General features: G+C 43.9%; 1 protein-coding gene across 1 annotated transcript in view; it reads right to left on the reverse strand.

Annotated features, from left to right (window-relative positions):
• LOC126068279 (collagen alpha-5(VI) chain-like) overlaps positions 1–19,186 on the reverse strand; it is a 122,277-nt gene that overhangs the window by 68,066 nt on the left and 35,025 nt on the right. Inside the window, exons 9-22 of the mRNA XM_049870732.1 lie at positions 17,057–17,397; positions 16,858–16,939; positions 14,587–14,729; positions 13,912–14,004; positions 11,663–11,716; positions 9,404–9,475; positions 9,034–9,060; positions 8,896–8,940; positions 8,753–8,806; positions 7,088–7,150; positions 6,363–6,428; positions 5,914–5,967; positions 2,064–2,099; positions 691–753 (exon numbers count right to left, since the gene is read on the reverse strand). Of these exons, the coding sequence (XP_049726689.1) occupies positions 691–753; positions 2,064–2,099; positions 5,914–5,967; positions 6,363–6,428; positions 7,088–7,150; positions 8,753–8,806; positions 8,896–8,940; positions 9,034–9,060; positions 9,404–9,475; positions 11,663–11,716; positions 13,912–14,004; positions 14,587–14,729; positions 16,858–16,939; positions 17,057–17,397 (1,193 nt within the window). The remainder of the gene's footprint in view (positions 1–690; positions 754–2,063; positions 2,100–5,913; positions 5,968–6,362; positions 6,429–7,087; positions 7,151–8,752; positions 8,807–8,895; positions 8,941–9,033; positions 9,061–9,403; positions 9,476–11,662; positions 11,717–13,911; positions 14,005–14,586; positions 14,730–16,857; positions 16,940–17,056; positions 17,398–19,186) is intronic.

A 19,186-nucleotide genomic window follows, 5' to 3' on the forward strand; every position in this document is an offset into this window, starting at 1 on the left:
ATAGGTTCAAAGGGGACCCGGAATGTCTGAGGCACTTGTCATTCCTGACTAAATGGCTGAGAATGGTTCCAGGCTGGTTCCATGGCTACTACATCTAGAGGACCCACTAGCTGGTCTAGGCATGGCCCCAGTAGCTTTCTGGCATGGAAGAAAGAAGAGAAGATGGAGAAGCCCTGACTTCTGATACCCATATAACAAATAATATGGCCATAATCAAATGTGAGTGGTTCACATAAAGCCCTATCTGTAATATTCCAGGAGTGCTGTCACCCTCAATGGAGTTCACTTTAGGTGAGTTGAATGAACTAACCTTCTTTCATGGGTGTCTGTGTTCAGGACCTCAGTTATGGAAAACCAATTTGTTGATTCTGACATTAATTAATATATCAATTAATATAATATCAAGGTATAATATATCATTATTACTACTATGCAGACACAATATCAGATGAGCACAGAGTATACCTTTCCTCTAGAGAAGGGTGACCAGCAAACTGCAAATGTGGGAACAGGTTTGATGGAGCAAAATCACCCACCCACAGAGGGAAATGCGGAATTCCAGAAATAGGTACCATGCGGAGGGGGCAGATTAAAATTTTCTCATTTATTTTTTATACAAAACTACCTGTCTTCTTCCTACCGGGGTAAATCAGCATTATTTATCAATATTTATCAAATATTCCAGCATACCTGTGGTCCTTGAAATCCTTTACCTCCTGGTGCACCATCAAGTCCAGAATCTCCTGGCTCCCCCTGATGAATGAGCATTCTCAGTGTTAAGATTTTCTCCATATAGTTTCCATGTAGATTGTCCCTACATAATATACTGTAATGGATCAAATTGTATCCCCGAAAATATGTACTGGAGTTCTGACCCCTATACCTGTGGCAGGAATCCCTTCTGGGAATAGGATTTTCTTTGTTATGTTAATGAGGCCACAGGGCCCTAAACCTAATCACTTCTGAGTTATAAGGGGCAGCACAGACACTGAGAGTAGAAAGTACAAATGGGGGCAGGAAAGGGTGGTAGACAGCACATGAAGATCGCCAAGGAACCAAGAAATGCTGGTGCTACATAAGGGGAGACAAGGATCTTCCCCCAGAGCCTTCCACTAGAGCCGGTGCCCCGAATTCAGGCTTCTAGCCTCCTGGCCACCTGAACTGTGAGAAAATAAATTTCTGTTCTTTAAAGCCACCTGCTTGTGATACTTCTGTTATGGCAGCACTGGGAAACTACGATAGCACCTGTACAGTAACCCATTGTCATCGACTCGGTTCTGACTGTGGTTAAGAGACTGACTACTAATCAAAAGGTCGGCAGTTCAAATCTACCAGCTGCTCTTTGGGAATCCTATGGGGCAGTTCTATTCTATCCTACAGGGTCACTATGACCTATACAGTACATAGGTCCTATTTTGTCTAACTCACGGCTCTTAGGCTCAAGGTCACTCCTACTGTAAAACACACACACACACACACACACACACACACACACACACACACTCCTACTGTACTGAGGATTTATTCTTTCTTACTCTCTAAGGGGAAACCCTAGTGATGTAGTGGTTAACAGCTATGGCTGTTAACCAAAAGGTCGGCAGTTCGAATCTACCAGGTGCTCCTTGGAAACTCTATGCGAGGTTCTATTGTGTCCTATAGGGTCGCTATGAGTTGGAATTGACTCAACGGCAACAGGTTTACCATCTGAGGAATGAACCCACGCCGGCTTGCTTGCTTTCTTGTTTTCTTTTTTCGCTTGTCTATCTAAGGAAGAATTTCATTCTCTTGTCATGGATTCCACATGGATACGAAAAGCAGTTAAATGGAGAATAAGCACAGATTCTGTTTACTGTGAGGTCTCTGTGAAGGATCCTTTGCCTGAGGCCAGGCCTGTCCTGTTCTTGGGCAGCTGAACTGATGGGGACTTGCGTTTCCCACCATAGATGGGACCATACTCAGCACTCTGTGCTTCCTACCACATACTTTCACTCAGTATTACCTATTCGCATGTGAGGAATCGCCTTCTTCCCACCTACCAGAGGACAGGAAGGAAGGAAACTTACCGGGACACCTGGGAGTCCTTGCTGGCCTTCTCTTCCCTGGAACAGAAAAGATGACATGTTAGTGTGTGGGTGTCTGGATGGAAGGGTTCCTTTGAGGCAAACCAGGATCTCTCGCTCCTTACACCTCTGATTGACATAAGTAATGAGCAGCTCACAGAAATGTCTCCCTTGAAGTGCTTTCCATAGATGAGTTCACACACTGGACACTTAATTACAGCCTAACATTTGGGGGATTGATTGCTAACCAATCTAAAAGTCATTACTGACCCAGCTCCAGTCTGACAACCTCTGCCGATCATCCAGGAGGCTGTTTGGAGAATCAAATCACCCTGAAGAGCCTGTCCTTTCCCACTCTGGTAAATCCCCCAAAAGAACTGCTAATCAGAGCCTTCCCTGTGAGAAAGAGCTGTGCCACGCCCATCTCTGTCTGCCCTTGCCCACCCCCTGACTTGCATCTTGGGGAAAAGCAAAACATTGTCAGAGACAGTGCTTCAAATGGGCTCACTGAGGTTTGTCTCAATGGGATTCACAAGGAGGAAATGGCTGGTGGTGTCTCTTCTACTCTATGGCGGTCCAAGTGCCGCCAGGTTCATCTGGGAAAAGCCAGGCTGATCCCTGAAGCTGAAATCAGTCTGCAACCTGTCCAGAAGTGATTTCACATTGCCAGCTCAGGCTCTCCATCTAGTGGCTGTCTTTGCCTCACCTTCTCCTTTCCAGAGAGGAGCCAAGAAAGAAGATGACTTCAGGCCCCAGATCTTGATTTCTTTTTCCCTGAACAGCAATGCTAAGATCTACTACTCTCTTTCCCTCACTCCCTAGCAAGCCTCTGCTTTGACAGAGTCATGGAATGTCTCAACTTTTCAGTTCACTTTGTGTTGTGACAGACAACTATGATTATTTTAAGCACAAAACTAACATTATTCAAAATTTCATTCATTCATTTAGAAAATCACCATGGAGATTGTTATATTGACAAGAAATGCCGTTTTCTTTCAACTGCTCACCTTCTTAAGTTCCTCAGAATAAACTACCTGCGAAACGTCACCTCTTCTTTGTTGGCTGAGGAGTCCCTGGGTGGTGCGAATGGTTAAGGCACTCAACTGCTAACCAAAAGGTTGGAGGGTCACGTTAACCCAGATGTGCCTCAGAAGAAAGGCCTGGAAATCTACTTCTGAAAAATCAGCCACCGAAAACCCTACGGAGCACAGTTCTACTCTGACACACATGGGGTCGCCATAAGTGGGAATCACTCCATGACAACTGGTTTTAGGCTGCCTGACGATTAGAATTCTCCTAACGAGGTTCTGCCTCTTTATTTAAAGTACTCTTTGCTTTCAAAATGCAGATACCCTTAGGGAAAAGTTAACACACTGTAACTTGCCGGCTGTTTGTACGCTGGGGTGACTAGTTTGACAGTTCTCCTGACAGTATGGAAGTGGAGAAGAAACGGTAAACAAAGGTCGAGGGTGCTGTGGGGGTTTCTATGCATCGTAATTCTGTCTCCACTATAAAGCAAGTATAAAATAACGTTTATTCTGTGTCACACAGAGCAGCATACCAGTTAGGGACATGCCCTTAGAAGTCGGGCAGTCTTTTGAGTTCAGCTCTGCTGTTTAAAGCCTGCACGGCACATAGCAATTGCACAATAGATCTTAGCCAGGCTGGTTAGGAGCATGGACTCTGGAGTGAGAAGATCCAGGTTCAAATCATAGCTGTACCACTTCCTAGCTATTGTGACCTTGAGCAAGTTAATAATAATTTTTTTCACCTTATAGGTCTGTTGTGAGGATTAAATAAATTAATATTTTAAAGTGATTTGATCAGGACCTGGCTCAAAGTAGGTTCTATACAAATGTAAATATTATTATCTGTAAGTATTCCCTGTGCGGCAGGCAAAAGAAAAGGGCCTGGATGGTACAGTTATTGTGCTTGGCTGCTAACCAAAAGGTTGGCAGCTCGAGTCCACACAGAGGTGCCTGGGACGAAAGGCCTGGAAATCTACTTCTGAAAAAGCAGTCATCGAAAACCCTATGGAGCACAGTTCTACTCTGATACACATGGGGCCACCAAGAGTTGGAATTAACTCTATGGCGACTGGTTAAAGATCACCAAACCCTCATAGAAAATTCTATCCTTCACTGGAAAGATGGGGAGAGGGTAGAAAAGCTGGACGTGGTTTTATGTCCCCGTTGCCTTGTTTAATCCGGGAAAAAAGAGTTTGCAAAGGAAGGAGGTCAGCAGGGAAGTGGGTAAAAATGGAGACAGTAGGGAAGTGGGTAAAAACAGAGAGGAAGCTGTGAGCCTCATGACTTGGGTTGATTTAAAAGTAATCAACTAGTTGTCCAAGTATCAATCCCAACCTCTGGCATCTCTTTTTTTAAAAGCTCTTAGCTTAATGGGTGTGAGAATGACAAAGCTATTTCACACTAAAAGTATCTTCTCTTAAACCAACAACAATTCATAGAGAGTTATCTTGAAAATTTATAGCATTTAGCTCAGCTTGCTGATCTAAGGCTTCCTCTGATTACATTTTAATTCTCTTGTGTGGAGATGAGGGCAAAGTCCCAAAGAATTTTACCAGAAGCAATGGGAAGTCTAACCTCCAATGGCAGATTCTTTCCCTTAAGACTAGTGATTCAAGATAAACACAGGCAAGGGCAATTAAAACACACTTCTCCACTCTATCACAGAGGGAAGGGCAATCAGCCACCGCCTCCAAAGTGGTGAGAAGATTCCAAATTTGTAACAGACAAGAAAGCCAAGGATTTTCAGTTCCATCTTGAACAAAACTCAGGGCCAGCTCTAGGACCTTGGACACTCTTCTTCTCTTTTTATGACCTCCACGCTGAGCATGTGTTAGAGGACTTTCTCACACATTCTAAACATCATCTCTAAATTCCGTAGTACACAAGAGAAAGGTGATTTCTTGGTTGTTCCTTAAAGAGATGGGGAAATCCAATGGCCCTGTTTCATGCTGTGGTAGCCTTGATACCACATTTAAAAAAAAAAGAAAAATAACCATTGCTATTCAGTGGTTTCCGACTCATAGCAATCCTGTAGGACAGGGTAGAACTGCCCCATAGGGTTTCCAAGGCTGCGATTTTTACGGAAGCAGATTGCCACATCTTTCTCCTGGGGAGCAGCTGGTCAGTTTCAACCACTGACCTTTTCACCTTTTCGTTAGCAGCCAAGTACTTAACTATTGCACCACCAGGGCTCCTGATATCACATGGGACACTAGAAACTTACCCTAGAACTCCCAGGTTGCTACTGGGTTGGCCTTATTCTCCAGTGTTTTGGCCCTTTAAAGATTGTTCTGTGAATGTAAGAATTCTGCGGCTACTCTTTCCTAAGGGCAGCATGTGAAGAGAAAGGAAGTATGTTTACCCAGTTCATAGAGTCTGATGTAAGCTCCAAGACGCCAAGCTAGTAGGGGAGGACTTTTATGTTAAAGTCATTGACTCTCTTCAAAGACATTCAAAAACATCTAGAAAGTGGGAAGGAAAGAGCAGGCTGTATCTTATAGTACTTGGCCAGGAATGATTTTGTCCCCAGAGGACATTTGGCAATGTGTGGAGATGTTTTTTGGCTGTCACAATTGGGGGAAGTAGGTGCTACAGCTGTGTAGTGGGTAAAGCTTAAGGATGCTGTTAAACATTGTACAATCCCTAGGACGGACACCCTCAACAAAGAATTACGCAGCCTAACGTGTCAATAGTACCTAGATTCAGAAACCCTATAAATGTATCAGATCCCTTGGTCAGCTGGCTACAGCCACAAATACTCTGAATGGCTTTTCGGCATCTTCTGGTGTTAAGGAGGGGAAATAAATGTCCGTGGAAATACTCACCGTGCTTCCTCTAGGACTGGGACTGCCTTGTGTCCCTTTCTGTCCGGGTCTACCCTAGAAAGGCAATAGTTCTGTCAAGATCACAGGGCAAAAGATTCTGAAGCAATTATAAGGCATCAGCATCAGACCCTCAAGCATTTTTAAAACAGCAGAACAGTTAAAATATTTCTGCATTTTAACACGATGCCTTATATATCCTTTATAAGGTACAGCGACACGCACTGCTACTGTAAGTTTTCTAATAGAACATGACTTTCAGAAACATAATTTTCTCCATTGAAGTGTAATCTACTCAGACATACCTTATTTTAATACGATCTTAGAGGCGTTTGTTGAATGACAGAACAGTTATGTATTTTACTAAATCATTTTCTTCATTTAGACTTTATAAAAGCCCCCACTCCATAACATAATAAATCAACTCAGGTATGTAAAATAAATCTAATTACTTGTCTTCCTTGTTCTCCTTTGGAGCCCTTTTGTCCTTTGATGTTACTGTCTTGTCCTTGATCACCCTAGAGGAAGATTTAGAAAGTATTTCAGAATCAAGTCACATCAGCTTTGTCCACAAAATGGTATGATGTTTGAGTGCTAAACTGACTTGAATTAAGGGAAGAGGGGTATGAGAAAATTCTCCATCTTTGAAACTCATAGGAGTTTTGAAAAAATGAAAACAATATTTCCCCAAGTTTGAAGGACGTTTGCTGATAAATGAAGAATTATAAAAGAGCTTACTGAAGCCAAGGTGATTTTCCCTTCTCCGAAATGGCAGCCTTACTGATGCACTAGTCCAAACATTCTATGCCACTGCCCCAAATATGTAATCAGATTCTCGTGTAATCAAGTCTCCAAATAGGTAATCTGCAGGTCCACAAAATCAGAATCCCGGTATCCAAAACCACGGGAATTCCCCCTGCCCCCCCGCCAAGGAACCTGAAAGGTTCAATAGACAATAAAGGATTTTAATAAGATGAACCTGTATTGCCCAGTTCTGAATGTTTAGTATAATCAGCCCTTATCAGATACAGACAATTTTTTCCCAAACATCTAAACCTTCACCCAACATCTGCCAATCCCACTCCCCAGACAAACATTTGCCTAAACGTTAGCAGGATACACAAAGAGAAAGGAGATAGGAACTGTGGAGTAACTACAAAATTCAGAGCCAACTTACAGGATCCCCTCGGAAACCCTTCTCCCCACGTCCCCCAGGGGGGCCTCTGAAACCCGGGCTGCCCTAAAAAAAAATAAGATGAGAGCATCTGAGTTAGCTTGTACGAAGTTTTTATGATGGTGTTAAAATGTCAAGTCTTCGTGTATGAGAAATCAATCAGATAAAATGTTCCACGTTATCTTCTTCCATCTCAGATACGTTCCTTGTAGCAACTTGTGACAACTATAATTAAATTATCTACACGAAACCTCCAGAGGGATGTTCCGTTGTCACCTCAAACCCAGCTGGTCCCCAGCTAAACTTGCCCAAGCCAGGCTCCTTAATGTCACTTTGACTGACTCCTGTTTGCTGCTCCTCTGGTCACCAAGATCTGGAGATCTTATGTCCCAGGACTGGGACTAGGGTGAAGGCAGTGAGGTACTTAGAGTGCAACATTGAAGGAAGCACTCACTCTTTGCCTAATGCTGGGAGTGAGTCCCTCGTTAAATGCTTGCCTCACCCCAGCCCCGGCCCTGCTATGTCCTTAATATGTTTTGGAGCTCTTCTCATTGCCCTTGCTTTACTTGAAGACTTCATTACCACTCACCTTGATTACTGAAAATTTGTTTTTGTCCTTGCCTGCATCTATGTCATCTCCAACATCCCCCACAGTACTGCCGCGTAATCTTCCTAAGATGCAAATCTGATTGTCGTTCTGTAGCTGAAAAATCCTTCAAAGGCTCCCAACTGCCTACTGGTTAAGAGGCAAACTCCTCCGCATGGCTCATCAGTGCCCTCCTGGTCTCTTCCCACCAGCTCTTGAACCTCAGCTCCTGCTGCATGTACTCTAATGCTCCCACCAGGCAGAGGCACCTGCAAAGCCCCCAAACCTTCATGTCTTTGCTTATGCTGTTCCCTCTGCCTGGAATGCCCTTCTTCCACAACTTCGCCTTGCTAATTCCTATATGTCTTCATCTCAGGGACCCTTTCCTCCAGGAAAACTTCCTAAGCCCCCCATGTTGAGTTAGGTGGCCTTTTCTAGGCTCCCATGTAGATGCCTGTGACACGGCCTCATCAGATTCTGTGTTGTAATTAGCTGTTCATATGTCTGATTCCCCAGCTAGACCACGGGATCCTTGAAGACAAGAGCTGTAGAACCATGTGGCTCAGTGTTGACTGTTTAGCACATAACTCAATACCTGACACACGCCAGGTGCTCAAAAATATTTGATAAATAGATCAGAACATAAAAATAGAGCTTCTTAGAACCAAGTAGGCAGATATTAATAAGTTGAAATAAATTTTAGAAAATGTTTCACTGTGATTTGCTACACCAAAGCCCCCCAGATAATTTGGTCTCTTTCTCTTGCTTTTTCACTTTTTTTCTGAAGCGGTGAAGAAAACACAGGAGCCACTGACAGACAGAAGCATTTATTTCCAGGTTTCTGAAAAGCATGGCCATAGAAGAGTACTGTATGCTTTGAACTTGTCTAGATGGAAATTCTTGGAAATTACATAGCTACCAGATTTCCTCAAACTGGAATGCAGCGTCTCTTCAGTGGTACAAGGTCTCTATTATCTGGTAAAGTCAGCTGTCAGTTTTATCTCCCATAGCCACTGACATACAGCAGTCAAGATTGTCTCTGCCACCAAATTTTCTTTCTTTTATGTATTAAAAAGTATTACCTGGGATCCTGGGCCACCTTTTTCTCCCTTGATTCCAGGGACTCCATGAAAGCCCTAAAAGAAGACAAAGAAAACAAAACTCCTGTTTAAAAAAAAAATCAACCTCATGACCACGTTCTGGCGCTCAAGGGAAAATGGCTTACCTCTTCCCCGTCTATTCCATCAATCCCATCCTCTCCGTGTTCTCCCTGAGAAATAGCAATGGGCAGAAATCAGGGGAAGGTGAGCTTTAGCTACATGTTTATTGGGAAACTGATGCCACAAGGAAATCACTACAGTACCTTAAATCCAGAATATCCTTTGGCTCCCTGGAAAAGACGAAATATCACTCACCGACATATCAAAGACACAATGTAGATTCATAGGCCATGGGAGTAGGAAGGGGCTGCCCACCAAAAGTGAATTATTGTGTATTTCTTTAGTTGCTTCTGCCACAAAGAGGTTAGAGATGGAATTTAATTAATGCTCAAAACTCCTCAAGACTACTAAGAAGCGTGATTAATTGTCAGTGGAGGAAACTAACAGGTCTAACTGGAGAAAGGGAAAGATGGAGAGGTTATGGGAGACAGAAAATGTGGAAGGGAAGAAATAGAAATGAGAGGGAGAGGGTGTTAGAGTGAACTTCAAATAACATTTCCGGTAAAGCCTTACCTTTTGACCTCTCTCCCCTAGGCATCCTGCAATCCCTTTCTCTCCTGGGGGTCCTGTATCTCCTCGTCTTCCCTAAGAAAAGGAACCCAGAGAGGTATCCAAAGTGACTCTTTTGCCAGAAACTGCCAGATGTTTACTTTTAGAGAGTTATGCTGAGCACATGGGCACTCTGAGTTTTTCACAAAGAAACACTTCCCACAAGCTCATTCATTTTAACCTATCTTTCCCCTATATTCACACAACTTTCCCTGTCAACTCTCAGAGCTTCCTTATAGATCCAATATCACAAAAAGGTACAGAAAGAGTTCAGCTACTTCACCGCCCCCACCCAACAGCACAGCCCAAGGTTCAGAAGTCACTTCACTTTCCAGCCACATTCTAAATTCTCCGGTAATACATTGGTCCGACGTCTGGTCCAGAGCCCTAATGCTACTTTGGAAGAGTCAGCGTTGCTCACAGAAAAGAAGCGGCTTGGTGCCAGGGGACTAGAGCTGAGCAGCAACAGTCGATGGGAAGTGACACCTCTACAAGAGTGCAAAGATGACAAGAGCCAGTCCTCCCGGGAAGGGTCATCTGAGCTAGACCATTCATACAAATTGGGACGAGCGCTCAAGGTCAATGACGTGTTTCCCACCAAGGCTGCTTCTCCCAGGAAATATTTAGGTACAGATAAATGTTGAGTAAAATGGGCCTCAAGAGAACATTTTTGTGCTCCTTGAGGGCAGGGACCCCAGCTGTCTCTGGCACTGTCGTGTCCCTTCTGCCCGGTGCAGTGTTGGTGAGTGGCCAGGTACATGGTTTGCTCATGAATAAAAGCAGGCAATGAGCTTGGAGCTCTGGTGGTGCAGTGCTTAAGAGTTCGACTGCTAACCAAAAGGACGGCAATCCAAACCCACCAGCTGCTCCTTGGAAACCCTATGGGGCATTTCTACTCTGTCCTATAGGGTCACTATGCGTCGGAATTGACCTGACGGCAACAGGTTTTAATGAGCTTAATTCTTTCCTTCCTGGCAGATGAGGCAATTATACCCCAGGAAAGCAGAAGGCCTAGCCATGGCCATATTATACCTTGCTGAGAAGTACCCAAAGCTTCTGGCTTCCCACTTAATGGATTCACAGCCAGTCGGTGGGGTGACACTATTCCCCGCACTCAAAGTACTCTCATCCTAGCTTTGGTGGTCTCCAAGGCCCTCCAAGAGTACAGGATGAATAATGAAGGGCTTTTTTTTTAGTGTTTATTTTGTAAACTGGGATATCCTGTGTCCCAGAGGAATGTGTGTTCACAGATGAGAAAACGGAGGGAAAAGAAGTTAAATTTCGTGTTCAATTTCTCACATTTAGGTTAACCTTTGGCACCAGAAAATAAAATTTTGTGGAATTTTCACATCATACAGAAATTCCTGATTCCCTCTATTTCAAAAACTGTTGTGATTGAAGTCACTTATTTTGCAAGATTTGTTTCTCTTCACAAGCCCTCTAGATTTTTATATTCCACTTGGGGAGTATAAATAGAGGCAGATGACAGTGGTGGGAAGAGCCCTTGGCCTGGAATCAGAAAGCCAGAGTTCCAGCTCTGGTTCAGCAACAAGCTCTATGAGTCACTGTTTCCTCATCTGTAAAACGAACAATTGGACTGGATCGGCGGTGACAATATGGCAGCCCCGAAGAGGAGCTGGCCTCGAGACTTACGGGATACTTTCACAGGGTCGATGCCTCCTGGACTTTGCCCATCCCAAATGGAGCCACCTAAATGGTTTCAGTTCCTCCACACCCATTTTCCTAATTTGATGCATGAACCAAGTGAGGGTTCTGGTTTGGGGGTCAAACATTGAAATTTGAAAACTTCTGCATGGCATTTATCATGAAGCCATGCCTCGGAGAATGCTTTGCCTACTTCCCTTGCCATGGAGGGATTTATGTGCTAGTTCCAGCCTGTAGTCAGGTGCTAAGTCCTGGGTTTCAGGTCTAAAGAGGACCCCCTAGCAGATAATCCCCCTGAGCCCTGCTTAGGGGTAGAGAGAAGGGTGTTCTGCCCCTGCCTTTGAAAAAAATGTGCCAGGAAACGTTGATATAAACCTGTTCCCTCCTCCTTCGACAAAGGGTTTAGCAAGTGCTTCATGATTCATCCAAGGAAAAGAAAAGCAACTCCTCCCCACAAGAAACAACAAAAAATGAGCGTATAAACCCATTCTGTTGAAAAATGAAGCTTTTCAGGAAAAAGAAAATCAATAAACAAGAGGGTGTGTCACAAAAACTTACAGGGTCTCCATCCTCTCCCCAGTGTCCTCGGCTTCCTTTGAAACCTGGAAATCCCTGAGGGGAAAGACAGAAAAGTAAATTCTAGCCATCTCTCCTCGATTCAAGCTTGTGAGATCATTAGGCATTTTAGGCAAGTCCCTCCCTCAAACGTGACTGTAGTTTTTGCCACTGTGTTAATGAGTTTGACAATATCTGGGGCTGCATTTTGTCCTTGGGCTCATCTCTGAAAACTCCCTGCAGAAGGTGGCCTCCCTGATACCTATGGGAGCCTGACCTTTGGAACCCTCCTTGAGCTGAGGACACCAGGGTCAGTCCCATGCTTGAGAGATTTGCCCAGAAGATAGCTGTGGCCACCACAACTCCTTTAGCAATCAAACTGGTAACATCTCCAGAGGGGATACTTCTATTTTCTTCTGGTTTTTTTTTTTCTTTTGAGAGCTCAAGGAAGAATAAGCACTTCTTTTATCAACAAGGTTGTTGTTGTTGTTAGCTGCCATCGAGTTAGTCCCCGACTCATGCACAATGGAACAAAATGCTGCCTGATCCTGTGCCATTCTTACTATGAAAGGTTGTAGATCAGACTGCTTTGTGATCCATAGGGTTTTCGTTGGCTGATATTCAGGAGTAGATTGCTGGGCTTTTCTTCCTAGTCCACCTTAGTCTGGAAGCTCCACTGAAACCTGTTCGGCATCATAGTAACACGCAAGCTTGACAGACGGCTGATGGCTGTATAGGAGACGCGTTAGCTGGTAGTTGAACTTGGGTCTCCCACATGGAAGGTGAGAATTCTACCACTGAATCACCACCGCCCCCCATCAACAAGGTCATGTTGTTGTCAGTTGGCTGTTGCATGGATTCTGACTTATGGCAACCCTGTATGTTACAGAGTAGAACTGTTCCATAGGGTTTTCTTAGCTGTAATTTTAACAAAAGCAGATTGCCAGGCCTTTTCTCCCATGGTTGAACTGCCAATCTTTAGGCTAGCAGTTAAGTGCAAACCGTTTGCACCAATATATTTAAACTACCTGTGGGTTAATTTTTCATGGCTTATTTGTGGCAAAGACTGAATTTGAAGCTTTGTTTCCCCTCTCTAACACAGGTCCTGACTCTGAATACCAGGGGAGTTGTGCTCATGGAACATAATTCTAATGTCGGCCTGAGCAAAGTAATGAAAGAAGCAATTGCATGATACAAAACATCATGAGGCCTTTAAAAAGTCAAAGATGGACAATGCAGATCCCACGAGCAAGTACTTAAGTGAGCTCTTAAAAAAAAAAACAAACTTTTTTTTATTGGTATCTAAAACCCATTTGGGAATAAAATATACAGGTGCAGCTTAATTATCATGAAGCGAATGTCTGTGTAGCCATCACTCAGGTCAAGAAATAGAACATGGCTGGTAAACAGTCACAGTGGCCCACGTCAATTTCCATCTACTCCTTCCCCATAGAGGGAGCACAGGCCTGACTTTAATGAAAATACTTCCTTGCTTTTTATTTAATACTCCACCACTTAACTACTCACTCTTAAACACTCTTGGTTAGTTTTGTTGGTTTTTGAACTTTTTAGGAACAGAATCATACCCTATGTATTTTGCTTTTTCTAATCATTATGGATTTTACAAAATTTAATCGTATTGTTGTAAGTAGCTGTTGTTCATTCATTTTCATTGCTGTAGAATATTCTAGCAAATGAAAATACCAAAATGCATTTATCCCTTCTATTGTTGTGTAATTGATCTTCTATAACTCGCTTTTTTCAGGGTCCATTAATCTGCAATACTACGTTCTTTGTGCAGTTCAATCTCGTCCCGTTGCTGATTAAGAACTCTCCCTACTAACACCTCTGTCATTTTTCAAATTGTATAAAGTAGGCACAAAAGTATAAATTGCAAATCTAAGAAGCAACATCACCAAGGATCTATCAGAGACAAGGGAGTTACTCTTAGTATTCTTAACGGCAATAGCAGAAAAGAACCATTCTGAACCGGATGCTTGACCACAGAAGTCACATGCAATTATATCAAAGCAATTTTATCAGCACTGAGTCCCAGTGCCCTCGAGTCGATTCCGACTCATAGCGACCCTATAGGACAGAGTAGAACTGCCCAATAGAGCTTCCAAGGAGCGCCTGGCAGATTCGAACTGCTGATCAAAGGGTAGAGGCTGCGAATTCAACTACCTGGTCTCAGTCCCACCCATACCAAATCTAGGCACGAGAGGTTAAATAAGATCGCAACTGAATGGTACCTTCAAGGCTTTTGGTCCTCGGCTCCCATGAGCTCCTGGAGGCCCTGAACACTTGCAAAAGGCACAGCAGCAGGTCCTCTCTGCAATGTTCCCCTGGACAAAATGCAAACTTGAGTGAGCAACAGTTGGCAAGAACTTCATTACATAAGACCTATATTCAAAATGACAAATCACCTACAACACCCTCTCCACTGGGGAGAGAAGCTACAGAGAAAAAGGGGAATTAATGTTGCAAAGAGCATACCAGATGAGCAACTGTGTTGGTGAAATCCCTTCTCCAAAGGAAACAATATTTATAGAGAGGGTACCTTCCAAATAGACGGCTATAGGCCAAGTTTGCAGAAGACTACTTGCTTTCTAGAGGGTAATCTCCTGTTTCCTGAGATTTTTGCAACAGAAACTACTGGGGGATTTTTTACTTGATTAGGAATTGGTTGGTGTTTTTTTTTGTTTGTTTGTTTTGTTTTTTTAAGTTCCCTTATGCATTCATTTAGTGAGATGACCAAGAATGAAAAGACATACACAGTCAAAAATAAGATGTTCTGGGCTTTCACACTTTTTCATATACTAAACATCAGTGGAACTAACAAAGGCAGTTTTGGGAAATATTCCTAAAGTTGCCAATTTTGTTCCCACGGCATTTTGAATAACCGGATTTTTCACTCAACAACTCACCAGGTACCGTGATAGCGTCTCGCCCAGCTCTCTCATCCCAATGGTCAGATGAGTCTGGTAATCAAATCCTTTTCCAAATTCAAAGCTCGAAAACTCTTCATCAGCAGTTGCATTTACGGAGACCACCAGCAGAGCATCAAGTCCTAACGAGTGAAAATAACAGACATTAAGCCAAAGAGGCTGACACGGAAAAGAAGGCGAGCCTGCCAGACTTCCGCTCAGTGAATGTCGCCCAGAGTATCAGAAGGGGGGGGCTTAAGAGAATGCAGCGCTCCCCACGTAGGAAGAACCCAACAGCAGTCTGGCTGCTTTTTCCGTAGAAATACCAGGCTGTGGTCCCTGACTTTAGCATGGAATTCCCCAAGAAAAAGTATTCAAAAAATGCTCTTAAATCTTAAAGAAGAATGCCAGCAGAAAACTCTGTTTAATACCTCACCACCAATTTCCTGGACACTGGAAGAGATTCTTAAATAAAGTAGCTCATCTTCAGAGAGTTTTATGAGTTTTCCTGAGTGTAAATTAATGACCGTTCTCAAGTCATCCCTACTGCTAAACACCCCTGGGAAACCAGATCCCCAGAGGGGAGAGAAAGCCCAGAGTGATTCCAGTCTCAGCTGAACCCCTAGCCACACCCAGCAATTCATTTATTCATGTATGCACTCACTCATTCACTCATTTATTAGCTTATTTAATAGTTAGCTTACTCCATCCATCCAGTCATTAAACAGATATTTGTCCATTAGGAACTTATTATGTACTTATAGTTTTGCCGGGGACACAAGATGAACAGGAAAGACATTCTTCCCTTCACCAAGGTTATGATCTAATAGAAGAGATGGACAAGAATCAGTTGCTCTGAGAGGGAACATTGGGGAGCTCCAGGAGGCTAAAGGAGAAGCACCTAACATAGTCTTAGAGGGTCATGGAAGGTTTCTGGGAAGAGCTGATGTCTAGGCAGACCCTAAAGGATGAATGGAAGTTGGGCAAGGGAAGGAACCAGAGATGGATGGCAGAGAGAAGAATGGGGGAGGAGGGGAAGTTGGGAGAGCTCTGGGCAAAAGAAAATACTATACGCAAGACCCTAGAGGGATGAGGCTGTGAAGTACACTGGAGGGGAAATGAAAAAAAAAAGTGCTGTATGCCTGGAGCAGGGGTGTTCCTGGGTGGCACAAACCGTTAAGCACTGGATTATTAATGGAAAGGTTGGCAGCTGAAACTCACCCAGGAGTGCCTTGGAAGAAAGACCTGACAATCTACTTCCTAAAGGTCACAGCCTTGAAAACACTGTGGAGCAGTTCTACTCTGCAACACATGGAGAATCAATGTGATGGCAATTTTTTTTTTTCAATACCTGGAGCACTGCATGTGAACAGTGAGGCAAGGCTGGAGTGGGAAGCAGGGACCAGATCCTACAAAGCCTGGTGTACCATATTAGGAAATTTGATATATATCCCAAGAGCCATGGGAAGATGCTGAAGGGTTCTGAGGAGGAGAGGTGACACAGTCCAGCAATAATGTAGCAAATTTTGTGGCCTCTAGGGAGGCTGCCTGGAAGCTGAACCTCAGAAGCCAGTCTGGGGCTATACCAAAGAAGTCTCAAAGAATGTATGCCATCTAACGACCAGTGATGTTTCCGGTCACTGCACAGTACTCTCCACTCTGCATTTAGCTTCTGATGCAGTCTGAAGTTATGACGTGGACAGTGGCATGTAGAGTGAGAAGTGCTTTCTCAAATCCACTTTGCTTTCTCAGATCAGAAATAGGAGGTATCTTAGGTCAGGACCCCTGGAAGCAGAATCTGAGAGAGGAATTTGGAATTTGGGTGGATGTGATTTACTGAGGTAGAGTCAGGGAAGTTGTGAGCAAGCATGTGTCTCAGTAAAGTCTTCACCGAGCCTGATCCCTGAAGGACTCTGGAGTGTAAACTGTGCCAGAGTTGCCCCACTGGAAGCAAGTGGACAATATTTCTGTATTGTTAACTGCCCCCCTAGGTGGGATATGGTATCACCTCCTCCCCCCAGGCATGTCCAGGCTCCCTGGTTCAGGTCAGCCAAGGGCAAGAGTCTGTAGAGGTCACAGGCATGTGTTTACCAGAGCGTTTGCAGCACTGAGGGGTGGTTAGTGTGCTGCTGGTAAAGAGGATCTGGGCTGGGCAAAAACAGCATCTACTATAGGTGAACAGACAGATGTCAAGACCTAGAGAACCTGAGTACAGTCAGAGGCTTGTTTGGGAGGTCCCATACTCCATTGTTGAAATGTTCAACTTTGTACCTGCTTCTCTGAGCCTGTCCGATTGATCTTCAAGCATCTCGATGCTAGCATCCTGGAGACCATCAGAAAAGATGAGGAGGATCTAGAGCAAAACAAAAGCAGAGAATGAGATGATGTGAAAGCTAAATATATCACTGAGAAGAGAAGAGCAAATGGGAGAACGTGGAGAAAGATGGGGGAGAGGACATGACATGGGTACCTGTCCCCGAGATGCAGCTGTATCGTCAAATGTATTCCACAGCGACTGCAAGAACTGAGGGTTGAGATGAGTAGGTCCATTGATGGTGACCTGTGTCAGCCTGTCAAATACTGCTTTCTGGTAGATGTGGAACTTTGGGGGGAATTCTTCATCATTGTTCACCTTGAAGGCCACGCTCACCTGAGCCTCTGCACCTGCCCCACAGCTCACCCCCTTGATGGAACTGATGTCCTCTAAGATGTCTGGGAGGTATGATTCCAGCTGGGAGTGGTGCTGGAATAAACGCTGCCCCCGCAGGAGAGTGGAAATGTCAAACCCGACCACTATATCGATGTAGCAATCTGGAGACCAAGGAAAACAAGGCCAGATTAGTGAGTAGATAGGAGCAAGGAAGGGCAGAACAGGCAGGAGAAAGGAGAGGGGTCATGGTCAGGGCTGGAGGGTCTCTCAAGTATCCAAGAAGATGATATTGGCTGCTTTACCAGCATATTACATAGATGTTTCCTCTGTCTCCATTCAGATAATTGCAAATTCCAATAGCTATTTGAAGTTCAAACCATGGTTTAGGCTCTTTCTCAGTGTCACTGGCTCTGTGCATGTGTGCTTCTTTGGATGATGGCATTAGGATAATTTCACAAATTATTGAAGACATTTTGTATTGTCCATTAAAAAAAAAAAAAACCAAACCCATTGCCGTTGAGTCAATTCTGACTCATAGCGACCCTATAGGACAAAGTAGAACTGCCCCATAGGGTTTCCAAGGAGCGCCTGGCAGATTCAAACTGCTGACCTTTTGGTTAGCAGCCATAGCTCTTAACCACTATGCCACCAGGGTTTCTGTATTGTCCATAGGGATTATTTAATCTAAAGGTCACAAACCCAAATGATTATAAAGACCCGGTGAACAATGTGAATGAGTTAGTGGGCTGAGCGGAGGGGAAATGAACTGGGGAGCAATGATCCCCAAAAGAGACTGTCACTATCCCGCTCCAGCTAAAACAACCAGGTGGGAAACGGGGCCCAGTGTTTTCAGATCTTCTGATTTGTTCAAAGACTAGTTTGAAATCTACATTTTTATCACTCAGTTTCTGAATGTTGTCAACTAATTAAGAAGTTGTCAACACTGGACAGGACAGACAAAACTGATTTGCAAGCTGCCATATTGCCAAGTCTCTAGTCCAACTGCTCATCATTTAACAGACGAGGAAGCAGTGACTTACTATACCAGAGTTGGAACTCTGGCTTTCTGATTCCAGGCCCAGGCTCTTTCCACCACTGTCATCTGCCTCCACTTAAGCACCCCAAATGGGACATACAAGATCTGGAGGGCTTGGGAAGACTAACAAAATTTGTGAAAGAAGTAGCTTCAATCACAGTTACAGAAATGGAAACAATCAGGAATTTCTGCATGTTTTGCAAATTCCATAAAATGTTACCATTCATTTCTGCTTTCTGAGGTATTGTCCTCCCAAACCCCAGGCCCAAGTTCACAGAACCTGAAACCCACATGACCACTCTGAGATGCAGCTGGATCATGCCTGCCCCTTCCGATGGGCCTTTGTTCCCCACTTCATTTTCCTTCCGCCCTGCCCACTGACTCATCCACACTGCTAATCTGGCCTTTGTAGCCATTTGACCTTGAGTTTCTGGGTTAAATAATCCCTAAGGACCATTCAATCTTCAATACTTTATGATTATATGAATTTCATCATTAAACGAAGGCAACACACACACACAGCAGAGCCCCATACAAGATAGTTTAACAAAATTAAAATAGAGAAACTTCAGCAAATATTTACGTTACTTGCCTTTTACTGAGTGTCAAGCATTGTCTTGGGCCTTCCAGAGGTGGAGAGGGTAAAAATAGGAGACCAAGTTCCAGGTTCTAAGAGAAGCGTGAACACTGGATTGCAGCGAGGGAACGGGGCTGACTGGAGGACACACGCCAGTGCCTCCGCCAGCCTTTGCTAACAGGTCCTTGTCTCTGAGGGTGGCTTACTGACCCCAAACTTCCTTTTTTTTAATTGTACTTTAGACGAGGTTTACAGAACAGGCTAATTTCTCATTAAACAGTTAGTACACATACTGTTTTATGACATTGGTTAACAACCCCAGGTCATGTCAATACTC

The sequence above is a fragment of the Elephas maximus genome, chromosome 27, assembly GCF_024166365.1.
Source record: "Elephas maximus indicus isolate mEleMax1 chromosome 27, mEleMax1 primary haplotype, whole genome shotgun sequence".
Classification (NCBI taxonomy): domain Eukaryota; kingdom Metazoa; phylum Chordata; class Mammalia; order Proboscidea; family Elephantidae; genus Elephas; species Elephas maximus.